The sequence below is a fragment of the Rhodnius prolixus genome, unplaced genomic scaffold, assembly GCF_049639745.1.
Source record: "Rhodnius prolixus isolate KJV_2025 unplaced genomic scaffold, Rpr scaffold_8, whole genome shotgun sequence".
Lineage (NCBI taxonomy): Eukaryota > Metazoa > Arthropoda > Insecta > Hemiptera > Reduviidae > Rhodnius > Rhodnius prolixus.
In genome coordinates, this window is record NW_027411593.1 from 31,748,043 (window position 1) to 31,765,359 (window position 17,317).

At 32.5% G+C, this 17,317-nt stretch overlaps 1 protein-coding gene and 1 long non-coding RNA gene across 2 annotated transcripts; one reads left to right on the forward strand and one right to left on the reverse strand.

The window, feature by feature from the left end:
• Window positions 1-60: 60 nt before the first annotated feature.
• LOC141451208 (fatty acyl-CoA reductase wat-like) lies at window positions 61-9,818 on the reverse strand. Its single transcript, XM_074122412.1, has 10 exons — window positions 7,589-9,818; window positions 5,535-5,741; window positions 4,695-4,943; window positions 4,107-4,252; window positions 3,841-3,950; window positions 2,822-3,014; window positions 2,227-2,466; window positions 1,876-2,133; window positions 1,712-1,776; window positions 61-1,619 (listed from the first exon to the last, which is right to left on the reverse strand). Exons 2-10 carry the CDS (start codon window positions 5,718-5,720, stop codon window positions 1,474-1,476), a joined length of 1,593 nt encoding a protein of 530 aa, XP_073978513.1. The 5' UTR covers window positions 5,721-5,741; window positions 7,589-9,818; the 3' UTR covers window positions 61-1,473.
• Window positions 6,143-16,971, forward strand: LOC141451218 (uncharacterized). The gene is made up of 2 exons (XR_012456632.1): window positions 6,143-7,440; window positions 14,235-16,971. It is a non-coding gene; the product is annotated as an uncharacterized lncRNA (long non-coding RNA).
• The last annotated feature ends 346 nt before the right edge of the window (window positions 16,972-17,317 follow it).

Consider the following 17,317-nt stretch of genomic DNA (forward strand, 5'->3'; position numbering starts at 1 on the left):
TCTTTACTTGTTCTTTGTATTACCTAGTATTCCTTTGTAAAGGAATATTAGGTTCAAAAATAAGTTATTTCCTAGAATTGCAGGGCATTAAAACCCCAGCTACCTTAGCTGCTTTATAATAAATACATTTTTGAGTCGATTTTTTTTGTTTGTGCAAAATTTTCTCGATATTGCCTTTACTGTTTGTCTTTAACAGTTCTATACTTACTATACTCCTCATTTAGGTGCCTAGAACGTTTATTTAAACATTTTTGCTTGAAAGGCTATTCTAGATGGTTTGGAGGAAGGAGTAATGTCGCAATTTTTAAAAAAATGCCATTTCACTGCAAAATGAAATTTTAACAATTGCACAATACTAACACAGTTTCAATTATTAGCCTAAGTTCCGACTAACAGAAACACATTACAAAATAAATGTGGTCTAAGGCACATTGAAAGGCGTCTTTATTGATTATTAATTTTTATTTTTGCAATTTACTCGAAAAGTGGTAGATCATCATGGCTGTCACTACTATTATGATTTCTCTAAAACTTTGTCAATAAAATTTTTTCACATACAGTATTTTCACAACAGTATTAACAAAAGACAAACTTTCCACTATTATCTAGATTAATTTAATTAACATATTTACAAATTTTGTTGGCCTTTGATAAAGTGTGGCACTAAGTTTTCTCTACGAGCTTAAAAAATGTCTACCTAGCATTTTTTGATTCTCCGATCCTATTTAATCGACATCGAAAAGTACGAGTACTCCGAATATTCCTCAGTTAAACCGATCTCCGCTTGAGATCCATAAGGCAGCATCCTTGGTAACTTTTATACTGCATATTCCAACCCAACCAAACAGTTTAATCACTTTCTATTGTGGCAACATTGCCATCCTCTCAACCCATCAGGAGCACCTCAAACTAATAGCAAGCTGGTGTACCAGTTGGCGCATAAAAATTAATGAAAGCAAATCTATCCTCATAACTTTCACGCCTAGATGTAAAACGTGCCAAAATGTGTTCTTACACTAACAATCCCATTCTCGAAAGAAGTACGCTCCCAGGATTTCTACTGACTCACATAGCCACATACGATAAAAAAAATAATAAACTGCAAAAAAAGTAGGGCAACTAAGACGCATGATCGGATCTAAATCTAAACTAAGCACACCCTAAAAACTAAACCTGTAAAAGACAACTTCAACCACTCTATACAAACTGAACATAGCTGTGGAGCACAACTAAACTCTCCCATACCTCCCGCAACCAATCCTTTTAATCAAAAGTTCTCCGCCTTATTGTTAAATAAATTCACCGTTCACGAAGATCTAAATATCTCCTTTGTCACGAATCTATCCATTCTCCATTCCTCAATTTCAACAGAAGCCTATCCTGCCATTCCATTCAACAGCTCGAACTGTTTCCTCTGTAATTCATTCTGATAATTCACCTCGACGTCTAGAACGGCGTTAGTCTCGTGATCTTCTATCCTAGACAATTCCAATCACTAAAATTCCCGTGATTGTCGGCACTGGCTGATTTCTTTCTTCCTACGATTCGTTGCAAAACATCAGCTATGTCGGTCAGCTTTACTATCATGTAATTGTAATTACTTTCTGTCCACACTGTGCCTGATGAATATTGTATTATATGTACATGTAGCAATAAATAAATAACGAAGAAAAAATATATAACAAATTTTGTTAAGGATTCTATTATTTACCAAAGATGATATAAATTAAATAAACATAGAAATATGTCCAAATTGTGTTCTGGTAATATTTAAGTCTGCAATTAAAATAAATTAGTGCACTAATTTAAAGTGAATCCATAAAATAATAATACTTTCAGAAGAATTGAAATATACAAATTTATGAAAACATTCACCTTTCATATCTGTTGAGAGCTGAATTAATATTTTCCATATTTTCTTTGAACAAATACTTTTTTATACCTTTGTAAAAGTTTGTTATACAATTAGACCAATTAATGGAAATCATATCGAAATTAAACAGTACTCTATCTTCATCGCCTAAATCGTTCCACAATTCAACTGTGTTGTTATAAGTAAAGTTCCATGTTTTTGTTGTAAAGTATGATATAGTATTATTTAATTTGCGAAAATTCTTATAGAGCCAAAAAATGCTGAAATTAAGAAAAAACTGTTATTTTTGAAAGTTCGAATTTCGCTGCTATTATTACTTTAGTTCTTAAGAAGAAAATATTTCTGGCTTATACCTTTGAAGATCGTCCCTTATTGTGTGGACAAAAGTCAGTATAAATGCAGGTATGAGATAAAGAAATAATGACAATATTTCGAATACAACTGCATTTGGTTGCATAATTAAAGTGGGCGGCCACATTATTCTCTCCAAAGGAATAGTCTGACTAGCGTTGCACATAATCTTAGTAAATTCACTATAAGAGACTTTATTGTTTCTATTGGTGACCATATTATAAACTAAAATTGTTTTAGCCCTGTAAACATAATATGATTATAATGTATGAATTTTATGAACTAATTTGAGTTAATAAGTTCTCCGTGGAACTTATTTAAGCTTCCGTGGAAATTCCGCCTCGCTTGGTATTTAACTGCTTTTTTTACGTAAATTTAACAACTTTCTAAATCTCTATTAAAAAATTAGAGCTGGTAAAATAGTGCTTGAGGATTCGTTTGTTATCTTGAAAGATCTTTCTTCTATTTTAACGGCCACCACTTTCTACAAGTCCAATTCCAGATTTAACTCTTCCCGATTATCAACATAAATTGTCACAAACACCATCTTTAAGAAAGAAATAATAATTTAATCCAAACCAATACATTTGACATTACCCTAAGTGACCTGTTTTATACGTTGCCGCTAAAATGCAATTAGCCACCTTATCGCCTGGCACCATTTCAGCAGTGCAATTTGGTCCCATCTTTGCTATCCGCAGGATTCCCAAAGAACTTGCGGCTACCATTCGTGAAGCTCCACTAAAATTGCCAGACCATCCAGGGATGGGCTCGCTTTCGGTGCCTATTACTGTAACATTTAAAGAATTAAACTCGAACAGGGAAATTTGTGAAAATTTAAATATAAAATTCGAGAGATCATAAATATTTAAATTGTGTATAAGTATTTAAATTAAGTGTTTTAAATTGTTCCACGTTTTAATCCTATCTGAACTGTAATCTATATCTGAACTGACCTAAAATATTGGTTCTATAAATATTTGAATTAAGTTTAGTAATTAGTTCTTGATAGAAGTAAGGAAAAAAATAAAATCTGTTGCTGCTTTTCTGCATTATACTTGTTTAATAGTAAACTAATCTAATGCTTAATGAATTACAATTAATTAATTTTTATTTTCCAACAATAAAAGCAGTGTGGTAATATTCATCTTGTTCTGAACATAATTTCTGTATTATTGAGTGAATTATTATATTTAATATTAATTTGTTTTTTAGACGAATCCGTACCAAAAAGTCGCCACAATCTTAAAATTCGAGTAACAAATAAAAAGAAAATGGATGATATGAAACTAAAATAATTTTAAAAACTAGCAATACTAAAATAAAGTTCTTAAGCAAGTGGATAGTTCAGGTAACAAAATAAGTAAAAGTGGAATACATCGTTAACAACCGTTTAAACAAGCTCTTCTTTTTTTTTTACCTTATCTAGAATGAGATCATAATTTCATAAAGCCTGATTTCGTACATTGAAGGAACTAGCCGAAAAATATGACAAGTTCGATTTCATCTAGAATTTAAAACTAAAGTTCAATTTAATGAGAAGTGTAACGCCCAATAAAATAAAAATTGGTTTAACATGTTTTAGAAAATAAGTATGTAAAAGAAGCTGTAATTACCAATGCTTGGACGTACAATTGCTACAGGAATATCCTTTGCGTACATTTTAATGGCATTTTCGGCAACTGCTTTAGTAAACACGTAAGTGTTACACCATTTATCCAGAATCCTACATTTAAAAAAATCGATTTAACCTTGTTAATATATTAGACCTAATAGGGTTGACCAGAAAGCCTACGCCACAGCAACCCCAATAGTTGACTGAGGCTAATATGTAGGTAACATATAACTGAAATTTCTTAGTTTACTAAATAATAGCAAATACCTGCTTTGTAAGCTATTTAGTTCATTATCATTTAATATTGTCATTAAATCCATCAATTGGTCACAATTTATATGGATATCGTATAATTCTTCTTTTATATCTCTATAAGGATAATTAGAAAATGCAGTTGAAATGTACGAAAAGGCCTGAAAAAAAAATTAATGCTTATATCAAGGAGAATATTCACCGAGGGCTTTAGTTTTGGACTGCTTTAGATATTTTTTTTATTGGAAGGTGTTTTAACAATTCACCGTCTGCTTGAGAAAATGTTTGGGTGCCGACTGAGCACATAAAAAGTCTGAGCGTGCCATTCACTTTATATGTTGCTCATAAACTAAATTAAATTAAATCTGAGAGGAAGAATTAGATTTGACGCAAACAAGTCGAAATTGGAGGCATCCTGACTCTGTACTTGAAGGTCTCTTTCTGGGATCGTCATCAATTCTTTGATAAGAGAATACTTTTCAATGGCTTGTACGCATTGAGATGGCTACACGCATTAATTACGACGTATGTTGAAGCCCTCAAAATCGTATGTAAACAACCAAATGATCTAATTTCTTCGCTGATGTATTCAAAATTTCTGACCTTCAGATTTTTAATTTGCTGACATAATTTTATGACGGACATTGTTCCTTTAACATTAATATTGGTGGCTATCCTTAAAGGTTCATCAAACCTAACTGTGGCAGCACCATGTATAACTATTTCAACGTTTTCCGTTAATTCCTTAAACAGTTCTTCCTTTATTCCTAAAAGGTTTTCACATAAATCACCATCAAGTATTTTCACCGTTTCATGTATGTATGGTTTTTCATTTCGCAGTCTTTCAAATATCTGAAACAAAAATTTCTATGTGGCATAAAGGGTGAAAGGAACACAACTCACTATTGTAGGAATTAACTTCGGAAAGCAATGAATAATTAATGAATAAAAGGCCTAATCTCATCTCCACTTTGTTAAGTTCGCACCCAACCAAATATCTGAATGAAAACTATTTTTTTACTCTCCACTTTTCGATCAAAACTCCAATTAATGTTTCTTAAAATTTAAAAAATTAAATTGTAAAATAAAAAACTTACCCTCTTTATTTTTAGCATTTTTTTTTAGAGGCTAAAAGAATTTTGAATCATGTTTACCGTTTTTTTAAACGTAATCGTCATTGATAGAACTCTTAAAAAAAGCCAAACTGGATACAATATCAGAAAGAAAAACTGGTATAAAACTTCAGACTCCACTCCTATTATGCAAGAAATCTAAAAACTTTATATTCTATAAAGAATTTTCTAGCTTAAAAATAAATTTGGGTCTTCCTTATTTTATGTATTCCTTTATGAGGAGCAGCTCTAAAAAGAGCAAGGAGAGAAAAGATTTCACACTTATCTTGAAGAATATTTTAATACAAAAGCACAAAACGTAAGTACTTACAACTTCTTCAAATAATTTTTCAGCTCTATTGTTCGGGTCGACGTTATTTTTATTTCTTATTAACAGGTATAATTTTTTTGGCTCACATTTTCGTAAAAGATGATCAATCAATAATTTTCCCAACGTTCCTGTTGCTCCAGTAAGAAATATAGTTTTTCCTTTAAAAAACTGAACGACTTCGGACATCGTGTTTCTTGAAATAAATAACTGAAAATTATTTTTAATTAAGAAATATTATGACCAAATTTAATAAGTTGTTTTGATATATCGTAGGATAAACACTAAAAACATTTATCTATCAAAAAAATAAAAATAAAAACCAGAGATAGTGATGGAACTGTGATACAGGATTTGGGTATTTTGTTACTCTAAATAAATTCAAAGTCATTTCTATAAGCGGAAAGTTTTTGTAATTCTTGTGTCTTAAGCTAAAGGTAAATAATAAAACCTGGGAGAGCTCCTATCTTTTGGGCTTCGATTGTAGAGTATCATAAATCAGGTGCATAATGCAGTTCATCATGACGAAATGGCTCCTGCTAAGACATACTTTCACATTAGCTGTTCCTTTACAACAGAATGATATTTGTTACTTTTAATTAGACAATTTTTTTAAAATGATTTTAAGGCGCGTCAACATCTTAGGTTATTGGCGCCCGGAGCTTTTTTTCAGTTCACTGCCGGCCTCAGGACAGTGAGCTGTAAGAAGCTCCTATCAAGAGTAGATCTAAAGGTCATGGATTCGAACCCGGGACCTCTGCTTGGGAATCTAATACGCTAACCGCATAGATTTAATTAGTTAATATTAGGGATTTTGCACCAACAATAAATTTGCCTACAAACCTGACAAGCCCACCCAAACTCTGATGGACTATATAGTCCATCAAACAGAGGGAAAGTAAGTCCGTTTGGAGCCTGTGATAGGAGTATTTCTTTCTGTTCGCAAGTCTAAATAGAAGCGAATTCACAAATACATCTAATCTGGCTTGACCAGATTGACAATTAGAAGAGACTGACAAAATTTGAGTATGGTGCAGGAACAAGAAAAAAAATATAGAAATTAAGAGGTATTCTCAGACTTTTCGAAATTAAAAGATGGAAATAGCAGAATGAATATGTCCAAAATTCGGTGTAGGATTCCAGTTAATTTTAATATTTGACTTAGAAAGATACAAGTTAGAATATGATGCCCAATGTTCGAAATTCAACATAGGGTTTTAGTTTAGTTTAGGGTACCAGAAATTCTGGCCATTCTTCAGTAATCTATTAGTAATCTTGAAAGTAATAAAGTAGTCTACATGTAAGTGATTATGAAGAAAATTTAACTGTTGAATATGATTAATATCTTAATTACAATACAAAACTAGAAGATTTTTGTTACAAATTCCTTTTTAAAAACATGCACTATGTATTCTGCAAATGCCTGCAAATTCATTATTTATTTTTAATTTAAAAAAGTAAAAGTTCAATAAAACTACAATCTGTTAACGTGAGAAACAAATAATTGAGATTATATAATAAGAAATTTTCATCTTTGTTGAAGTTAGGAGTATAAAATCAGACGCTAGATGTGGTTCTGAAGGTTAAAGAGTCAGGTCGGACCAAAGTCAATTCTATGATTACTTGAATTTATTTATGTTCAGTTTCTCTTAGTGAGGTACATTTATTGTGAATAGAACTAGTAATCTGTATAATTTAAATATGTCCAGTGATTTTTGAAGCTGGTGCGCGGTAATGATGAATAAAGAGAAAAGAGTTTTAGCTAAAAAATTCGTTAATAAAAAAGAACTTAAGCTATTGCCTTTTATAAAAAGTTTTACGCATTCCCAGGAACAAATTTTCTAAATTTCACATTTCTTAAATGATCATGCTTTTTCAGAAAAATCTATTTTTATCTTATTTTTCAAGGGTAAGTTATTATTAAGAAATTAATTGAAACAGTTTAGAGAATTCAAAAAGAAAAAAAAAATGAAAACCACTTTAGAATTTTATTGCAATTATAGTTATTATTTGTAACAGTCGTGTAACAAACGAAAAATTTGTTATGACGTACTTACTTTACTGCGAACGACGTCCAGAAAGAAGATCGCCTATAGTAATGGAAAATTTAAATAAAACTCTTTATATATGTTATATGAAATTCCCATCTTCATATTGTTACATTATTCAATGTCAGTTACTACATAATTTACATTACTATATTTTTCACAGACGGTTTTGAAATTTCAAGTATGATAATTTTTTACAATGAAAACAACAATAAACTTTTTATAATTAGACAAAAAAGTTGTAATTGGTAAATTAATGTTCAATTTAGTTAAAATTAAATGAGCTTAAACAAAAATCGTGCTGTCAGTTTCAACACTTGTATATCTCTTATTGCAGTGTATGTGACTAAATTTTCTTGAAAATTTGAACTTGGACTTGAAACATGATGGTTATTCTAGTTGAACATAATATATATATGTATTGTATATATACAATTTATGTATATATACATATATATATACACAGTTATAATCTTTTTTTGTAGGAATAGTCAACTCAACTCCCACAACTACTTCTGCTCTGCTTACCAAGTTAAGTGGACTCACTAAACTCAGAGGATTGGTGTCCATGACTCCAGTTAGTCTGACTCTTCCAGTTTCCTTCCATATTCCTCCTAATACCTGCAAATTAATTAGATACAAGCTGTCAGCTGCAACCTGCAGCCTGGGTATCCGAATATTATTCTCACTTCTTTAAAAAACACTTTCTGCTGATCTTCCAGGAGGCAATAGCATTAATGTAAGATCTCACACAAGATGTAGTGGCCATATCCCTTAATAGTCATAGAAAACCTCTTTTCGAATTCTATATCTGAGTATTAGCTCAGTTTTCTTCTGCCTAATTTTATTTTACTCATTATTAAAATACATTTGTGAAGGCTATGGAGAGAAACAAAGGTGTTTGAGAGTTACTCTTCGATCATTTACGTCTACTTCATGCTTTGATAGAAGAAAAATGTTTTATACTTATATTTGGAGAACTATGGGTTTCCATCGAGCTGGGATTCACGTATTCCTCTACCAGATTTTTAATTAATCGAAATTGTGCAATGTAACTTGTGTAAAAGTATTGTGATGAACTTAACAACAAATATTTTCTCATTTTTCGCGGGTTTACTTTAATAATCATCTAAAATTAAGCCTTACCAGTTTATTCTTTAAAGTAAAATCCTTTATTACTAAACACTTAAACTCATTTCTATGAATAGTGAAGTAATTCAATTTCTCTTGTTATTAAGCTTCTTTGAAACAAATAATTCAATATGACCCGCTTTCGCCTCCTCTTCCGCGTAAAAATATTCCTCTGCAAAAATGTGCAATGGATCGGAGGTAAGTGGTAGTCCAAGCGGGCGAGGTCTGAGCTGTTATGCAGAGTAAGGAAGGATTTCAAACACTAGTTTATTAATTTTAGAGACAGTAGGATGCAGGGTGTGCTTTAACATGTTGCAGAAGAACTTTTTTTCTGTTGACCAAACACGGATCTATCGAATTATGCTGAATAGAATTGAAATGTGATAGCTAAAAACTAAACGCCACAGAGTTCTTCCAAACGCAGACCATTTCCTTCAATTTCGTTTTCCTTCAAGGCACAAAGGTTGCAGTCTATGTCAGACATAATAATTCTCTGTTTATGTTGTTTAGATATACCAACTTTTCAACTCAAATAACAATTCGACTTTTTTTTTTTATCGAAAACGACTTGAATTTTTAAAGAAGAGATGCGACATGATTCGACCCTGTATACTATTAGCTTAGGTGACCATTCATGGGACATCGTACGATTAACTTTTGGGCACGTTTCCAAGCAAATATCATTCAATTGCTAAGAGAACCTTCCCCAGCTAACCAGCATGCTAGTTTTCTAGCGGTAGTTTTGGGATATAATTTCTCGTAAAAGAGGAGAGTAAACGGATCGAGGACGCACCGACCTTGCCTTAATTTCAAGGCGCAAATTGACTTCACGGAAATGTTTAGTACCCCTCTACTTTATTAATTTTTTGTCATTTTTTACACTTACTTAAATCAACTAATATGGTCCCCAAACTAGTCATGAACTAATTACATAATATTAAGTTGATACACACAATGTTGTAACGTATTTCATTCAGTAAAAATTATGACAAAGACATTTTGTGAAGCATTGCAGTAAGAATTAATAAAAATAAAATAGGGTGTTTACAGTAAGGACATAAATAAAAAACAAGTGGGTGAAATCAAAACTGACGAATCGAATAATTAATTAAAAATCGAAAAAACTAATTAGAGAAACAGTCGTGCTAATACGGATAAAATCATCAATATTAGCCAGAATTTTGGATCCCATCACATTTTTAATGCAAATAATTCATTGTACATAATAAATAAAGTAACATAAACATCAATATTTGAATTCAGTTCTTTTGGTCGTCAGTATCAAAATCGTAATTTATTCGTTAAACATTAAATATATTCCGAAAATTTCGGTAAGACAAACTCATTTACATGTTCGCAACAGATTTTGTTTTGATAAAAAATAACAATTTTTTTCACAACTTTGATGCTTATTCATTGTTTAAAGAATTACACATTAAAAAATTTAATTTTGTTTATTTATTTAACCTCTCCTGTTAGATAATATCTGAACTCTGACCACCTTTGTAGTTCCAATTATCAAAGTTCAACTGTACACACAAAAACATTAAATTCTTAATTAATTGCACTAACATACACATATATGTAAACAGAGTTCATAAAAAAAATATATAATATATAATTGTGCGGGATGAAGTCCTGATTAATACAAGTGCTTGTAAAAAAGTATACATTTTACAGAAAAAAAAATTAAAGATGGGTTTTTTCAACGTTACGCTTTTTCCTGTACTTTTTGACAATCGACCCTTATACAAATATCATAATAAATACATATAGTTTTTAATCGAAACATTGTTTCTTGCAAGAAACAGCAAAGGGCGAAGTTGTTAATCATTTCTCACCCACACACCTGAAACTTTGCTCACCTTACTCTGTCTAATACTGAGGTGGAGCAAGGATCAGGCGATGCGTGGAAATAGTTTTAGATGTTCTAACTGATTTCATTGTTTTTTCTTGAAAAACACCAGTAGTAGTTGACAATAGAAGTTTGTAGTAAAAATGCATACCACATACACACCTGAAACTTTGCTCATCTAGAAATAAAAACAGGCTGAGCAATGATCCAGGCGTGTCAGTGGCATACTGTATAATCCAATTATCTTCTTCAATGGTAACCTGATCTCCATTTTCATTCTTCAACCTAAACAAAAATAAAATGTTATTTATTATTCCCAAGTTGGTTAAGACAGTCTTGTAGGTAACGCATTTATCTCATGGTTGACAACACCATCGACAACAGATATGGAAGAAATTCCAATATTACGGAGTACTACTATGGCTATTGCAAAACATTCTGTAATCTGCGAGCAGTTTCGAGTAAATCTAAACTATGAACTTCACTGTTTATTTAAAAAAAAATCTGATGAATTAAAATACAATTTAACTTCAATATTCTAAATCAGGGGTTCCCAACCTGGGGTGCGAGACGATATTCTAGGGGGTACGAGAAAAGCCCAGGTAAATAATTATTATTCAAATATTTTTCATATTTTTATTTCTCTCGCACATATTTCATATTTTTTTTTGTAAAGTATTCTTTCTTTGTTATATTCTCCATGTGTTTGATATATATATATATATATATATTTTTTTTTGTTATAAAGTAATTGCCTATTTTTTCAGTCGGGGTTTTACGTCCAACTACCAATTAGGTGGACGGAGGCGTCGAGCAAACATTCTTTACTGTAAACTTTTATTAACTATTAAATAAAATCCAAGGCCTAAGACTATGAATCGAACCCAGTACCACAATACAAAGCTTTACAGGTCTAGCCTCTAACCGCTCGGCTACCGTGGCTATTTTGGAATTTTAGTTACATATTTAATCCTTATTCATAATTAATGGATAATATATCCATCCATAAATTCCTTTAAAGGTCACTATAGAAGAACGCCAACGCTCGTCTTGAAACAAGTGTCAATAGAATTTTCGGTTAAATGTTTTTAATAAAAGTTGTAAACTAAGTACGCAAAGTTAAAAAATAAAATATAAAAAGCATTCTGCTATTTCCGACAAAGCAGTACTTCCGAATGGATAAATGATTTTATTATTTATTGTTAGATTCGATGGTGGCACCTAAATCAGATAGCAAATTTGAGTTTCCTGCAGTTCTAGTTCTTGTGTTATGCTGTGCTCACCCTCTCTACAGACACTACATGTACATAACATATACAGTCCAATTTGTTAAGACCACTTTTTCTTAGACTCAAGTGATTTCAAAATGGTGGAAACCCAAAATCGTTCAGTAAGATATCTCCCAAAACTTCTAAGCTTCTGATGAATGGGTTGAAACAGGGTGATGCGTTAGCCTGCTTATTGTTTAACATAGCTTTGGAATGGGTCATTAGAAAATCCGGAATACAAACCACCGGAACTATATTTCATAAGTCTGTAGAACTCCTCGCGTATGCTGACGATGTCGACATTATAGGAAGATCTGCCGATGCTGTAATAACTGCTTTTGTAGTTATAGAAAAGGCTGGCAGAAGTATGGGCCTTCGTGTCAACGAAAGTAAGACCAAATTTTTAACAAATGATCAAAGGTTTGAAGGTCCCCTTTGAGAGTGGCGGCTACTCATTTGAGAAGGTTGACAGCTTTGTGTACCTGGGATTTCTAGTAGTGACTGCTAGTAGTGACGTCTCGAGCGAGATCAGCAGGAGGATCATATCCACGAATAAGTGCTACTTCGGCCTTTATAGGCACATGAGAAGTAAGTTGTTGGACAGGGCAACCCAAGCTAAGAATTTATAAAACTCTTATTCGCCCTGTCCTGGTCTATGCCTCCGAAACCTGGACAATCACGAAAGCTGATGGACAACGCCTTTTAATATTCGAAAGGAAAATATTGCGTAAGATTTTCGGCCCAATACGTGAGAACACGACTTGGCGACGCAGAACAAACAGAGAGCTGTATGCTCTGACAGAAGAGCCGAATATTATAGCGTTAATCAAGCTAATCAGACTTAGATGGGCTGGACATGTCGCAAGAATGGCCAACGAAGAGATCCCGAACAGGCTTCTACAGGAAGTCCCTGACCGCAAAAGGGGAGTTGGTAAACCAAAGCTACGATGGTTCGACAGTGTGACGCAGGATGCCAGGCAGTTATTGCGAACTAGAAACTGGATGGCGGCTGCAAGAGAGAGGGACGACTGGCTGATTAAAATCGAGGAGGCCCAGGACCCAACTAACTGGGTTGTAGTGCCATTGTAGTAGTAGTAGTAGTAGTAGTAGGAAACTCAAAATCGGAACTTTGTCATAATCGAAACACATTTAAATACCCTAAGTGAAAATTAAAAAAAAAAAATTGTCAGAAGGGAACAATATCCTTGGCATAAAATACCTTCTTTTTTTTTTTCTAAAGAAACAGATACACGCAGAAATGGTTAAAATGGAAACAACCTGAGATTGATCTTGCAACTACGCATATACAAACAGATGCTGGAGAAATAGCTGGTCGCTTACAATATCAAAAGCCAATGTATCACACAAAGTAATGTAAACACAGCCGCATAAAGGGGGGATGATGTTTGCATCATCCATCAACGCCTTGATGTTTGCACTCAGCCAGGTTAGAACACAACATCTGCTTTTATTTTTATTTTTCTAGACTAAAACTCTGAATGTAAGTAAAAGGCGACACTCAGAATATCGCCAAAAAAAGCACTTAGACTTCTTCTTTCCACAATTATTAAAATTAAAAATGAAAGGAAAAATTATGATATTTTTTACTTTTCTTTACATTTTTTTTTTTACAAATTCTTGAGCTAAACAATTTGCTATCTGAAATTTCACTGTGGTCCGTAGATTTCTTTTTTTTAAAAGACCTGACAAGCCCTGGTTAGTTTTGGAGTGAACGTGACAAATCTTGGTATCGAGGCTACTCTGGATTCGGATCTTGGTCGTTCTAGGTTCCAATCCAGCTGGCTTCTTTATGGATTTTCCAACAATATCTTGTAGCTCTCTCTTCGATGGTACGATATTTTGAGTTGCTAGCTAGATAACGCTTTCTGGTGGCCAACTGGACAAATAGAAAGGCTCCGGGCATCTATAAAATAAAAATAAAAATGGGATAAATACACGCATGAATTTTTCTGAACACAATATTTTCAACGTTTTAATATTGTTCTAATTTGTTCAAACTTCCAATACATGAAATGTGATCGTACGTGGTACGAAATTGGCACATTAAGGGAGAATAGCCTTTATTCCATACATTGTTTTTCCTTACATTTATTTACACGCATAATAAACATCTTGAACTGGGATTTCCCACTTACAAGGCCATGCTCAAGGGCGTACAAAGATATTTTTGTCAGGGTGGGGTAAAGTTTAAATAATTTTTCATTTATGAATCATTTTTCTTTTCTTTTTTTATGAGAGATAACATCTAAAAATATGTTTAAAAATTAATTTAGGTAACTTGCTACAAAATAAACAATTTTCAACATTTAAGTTATTATTAATTACTTAGTCATGAATCTGTGATTAATTTAAACTTTGTGCGGTTCTTGAACGGTTCCAGAACAGAAGAAGAACAAGCCGGGGTGTCTGGTATAAATCTGAATGAGGCGTTATTTCGGCTAGCCAAGGAAAACTGGATTTCAGCGCAAAGATCTAGTCGTAATACCTTTAGTTTGGTGTGTTATAAGAGGTAATAAAACCATTCCAGACGACATCCAGGTGATTCAGATGGTCATCAAGTATTACACAGTTGATTCCAGGAATTGAGACTGTTTTTTTTTAGAGTACTATTCATGTGTTTAGGTACCTGGGTATCTAAAGTGTAATATCCTTATTATGGCATTCATCTCCAGGCTTTTTTACTCGTCCGAGAACCTTCCCCGAAGTACTCTCAAAGAACTTCACCTATTTACGTGGAAGTAAAATGCCGCAGTAGCGCAGCCCACAATTACTGAGTAAAAACCTCAGGCCGCAGGCAAAGAAAAAGAAGTTCTATCTTTAGTTTTCAAGTTATTTAAGACATTCTCCAAGAAAAGGAAAGCTAATCGGAAGCCTCTTTCTGATTGAACATTATCGGATGTGCACAGATAGTGTTTATAGGTTTGACAAGTAGAAGAAGAAGATACTGGCATTACACTATTAGATACTTTCTCTCAATGGTTGAGAGACAGGCAATAAAAACTGGTTTAATTAAGCTGAGAAGGATCTGGAGAGGTTATCCACCTTGAGATTGCAACCATAAATCCTTAGGCTAGCTAAACCTACGGTATGGTATTTAATCTAATCCTTAACTTATACCCAAATTTTAGATGGACAACACAGATTGATTCATGTTCTGAACATACTTAGTAGCTTTAAACCATACAAATTTGACTTACCTATTTATTGTGTGCAGAACATGTTACATTTTCATTTTTTGGAGCACATTATTGGAAATCTTTTATTTTTTTCATAGAATTTCGAGGAATCTGATCCTCCGTGGGTGCCCTTATAAGATATGCTTTTAACGAACTTGCCTTAATAGATTATTACAGGAAATCTAAACACAATTATTGTAGCTTACATGTAGATGCGTTTTGTTAACCTTCACTTTAGAGCTAGAGTATCTATGGTTTTTTCCATTTCAAGATATTTGATCGATCACACCACATACAAGTGGGAACATTCCCCCAAAAACCTTGCTTCTTTCATTTTAAGAAAATCTTACAACCATTTAATCCTTCAGTAAAAACTGAAAAAAAATCGACATGCTGAAAATTAGTAAATTAACAGAAATTTGTTAAATTAATTGTTCAATTTTAAAGTAAGAATAAAACGTTAAATAACATTAAAGAAGGCTAGAAGCAAGAAAAGCATGGCTGATGGTTCTTACAAAACGGCAAAAAGTCATAATTAATTTAGTTGAACAGAAGGAATTTGTTGCCTTTTCCCTTAAAATTAAAATTAAAGGGGACAGGAGAGAGAGAGAATACTGAAATATCCTGGAAGGAATGTGAAAGCGAGAGGTAACAGATGGGTTTGCTTACTAGCAAGTAACGCTTATTTGTCCTTTAAAGGTTTATATTAAACAAAGCGACAGCCAGCTAATTTGAATAAAGATACGACTTAGCGTTTTGCTTCCTTCAACTAAAAAGCTAAAAATTGTGGGGTATGGGACCCCCCCTAGAATATTAAAGAAATTTTTTCAAATGAAAAGTTTGAGCGTGAATATCTCAGAAGCTAAAAGTTGTTTTTTTTTTCATTAATGTGGCTCTGCCTTTTCTAAAATTAAAGATTATGACAAAGTCTTAAATGGCGATGTGTAGATTAGACTCAGTAGCACGTAGTATTAAATCAGAAACCTTAAAAGGCAGTTTCCAAGAAGATGTAATGCTTCAAAATATTAATGACAGATTAGTACACACAAGTTCAATATACTGTTCAGCTACATTACTAAAAACTTTTACAGACTTAAAACCTGAGTTCAATAAAACTAAAAACTGAATGTTACAATTAATCCAGAGTCCAGTAATACTTCACTTTCTTATCTTTAAAGAAAGATAAAACATTCTTGGAATAACGGCAAAAAAAAAAAAAGTTACTTTTTCTATTCTATGTTCAATTCAGAAGTTTCAAGACAAGTTGAAGGGAATGTTTCGAAGGTCACGAATTGAAGAGAATTTGTGGCTTTAAAGATCTTCTTAATAATGTTTACTGTGGAGGGGCTGGAGTGCCGTGACAAGAAGATTGTCTTATATCACGATAGTTTCCATGCTCGCTGGAAGCAACAACAAAAGGAAAATAAAGAAAATAAAAAAAAATGTGAGAGAATAGAAGTCATGATTAAACTGAAAACGTACACAATCACCGCATTAAACAGAGCTGCATGGATTGTGCTAACAAATCTTTTACTTTTGTACATTTCTATCTGTATAGTAAGGTATTCACATTTACATGCAACATATTATGAGATAGTTTCACATTTAATGCAGTGCAAATGAGGGTTTTTCTTATTTTTTTTTAAATGATACAAAAATTCTGGACATATTTTAAATTTTACTTCTGTATACAAATAGGAAATTTTGTTTTAAATGACGTATTAAAATGTTTACAATATTTTGTTTTATTTGGAATTTAGCTTTGGAATTATCTCTTGAACAGTTCATTGTTTTGTTTTTGAGGCAGCCATTTAAATTTAAAACAATCTTCTTTAACTTGCTATTGCTGTTCAAAGTTTTGTTGACTTTGAACATACAACATTTTATAATAATATATACCATTTTTAATGTTTGAAAATAAATTTATTACTGGTGGCAGAATTTCGAGTATTATTTCTTTATTAGTGTGATAAATCCTTATCGCCTTGTACTTTTTCCTTGATCAGTACTTCGTGGATTCAGCTGAAAAGAATGCCAGAAGCGAAAGTGTGGGTGCAGCTGACCAGCGAGGGGAACATATCCATTGTTTCATTATAGTTCTGATGAAGACCAGTTCTACTTGTGAAACAAAGACCCGCTAACCAGACACAGTAATAACTACAGTCTTCAACTAGCAATCTCTGCCATATGTCATTCATTGCTTCGACTTTAAACAGAATATTTTCTTAATTAAAAAATGAAAAATAATAAAATTTTGTGTAAACATTTACAGTAATGTCTCTTGCAA

Excerpts from the sequence above, each read along its gene's own strand:
- LOC141451208 (XM_074122412.1), bottom strand. The coding sequence starts at position 5,720 with ATGTCCGAAGTCGTTCAGTTTTTTAAAGGAAAAACTATATTTCTTACT. Across the intron at positions 2,467-2,821 it reads TATAAAACAGGTCACTTAGG|GGCTAAAACAATTTTAGTTT; the intron begins GTAATGTCAAAT and ends TTATGTTTACAG. Across the intron at positions 2,134-2,226 it reads ATAAGGGACGATCTTCAAAG|CATTTTTTGGCTCTATAAGA; the intron begins GTATAAGCCAGA and ends TCTTAATTTCAG.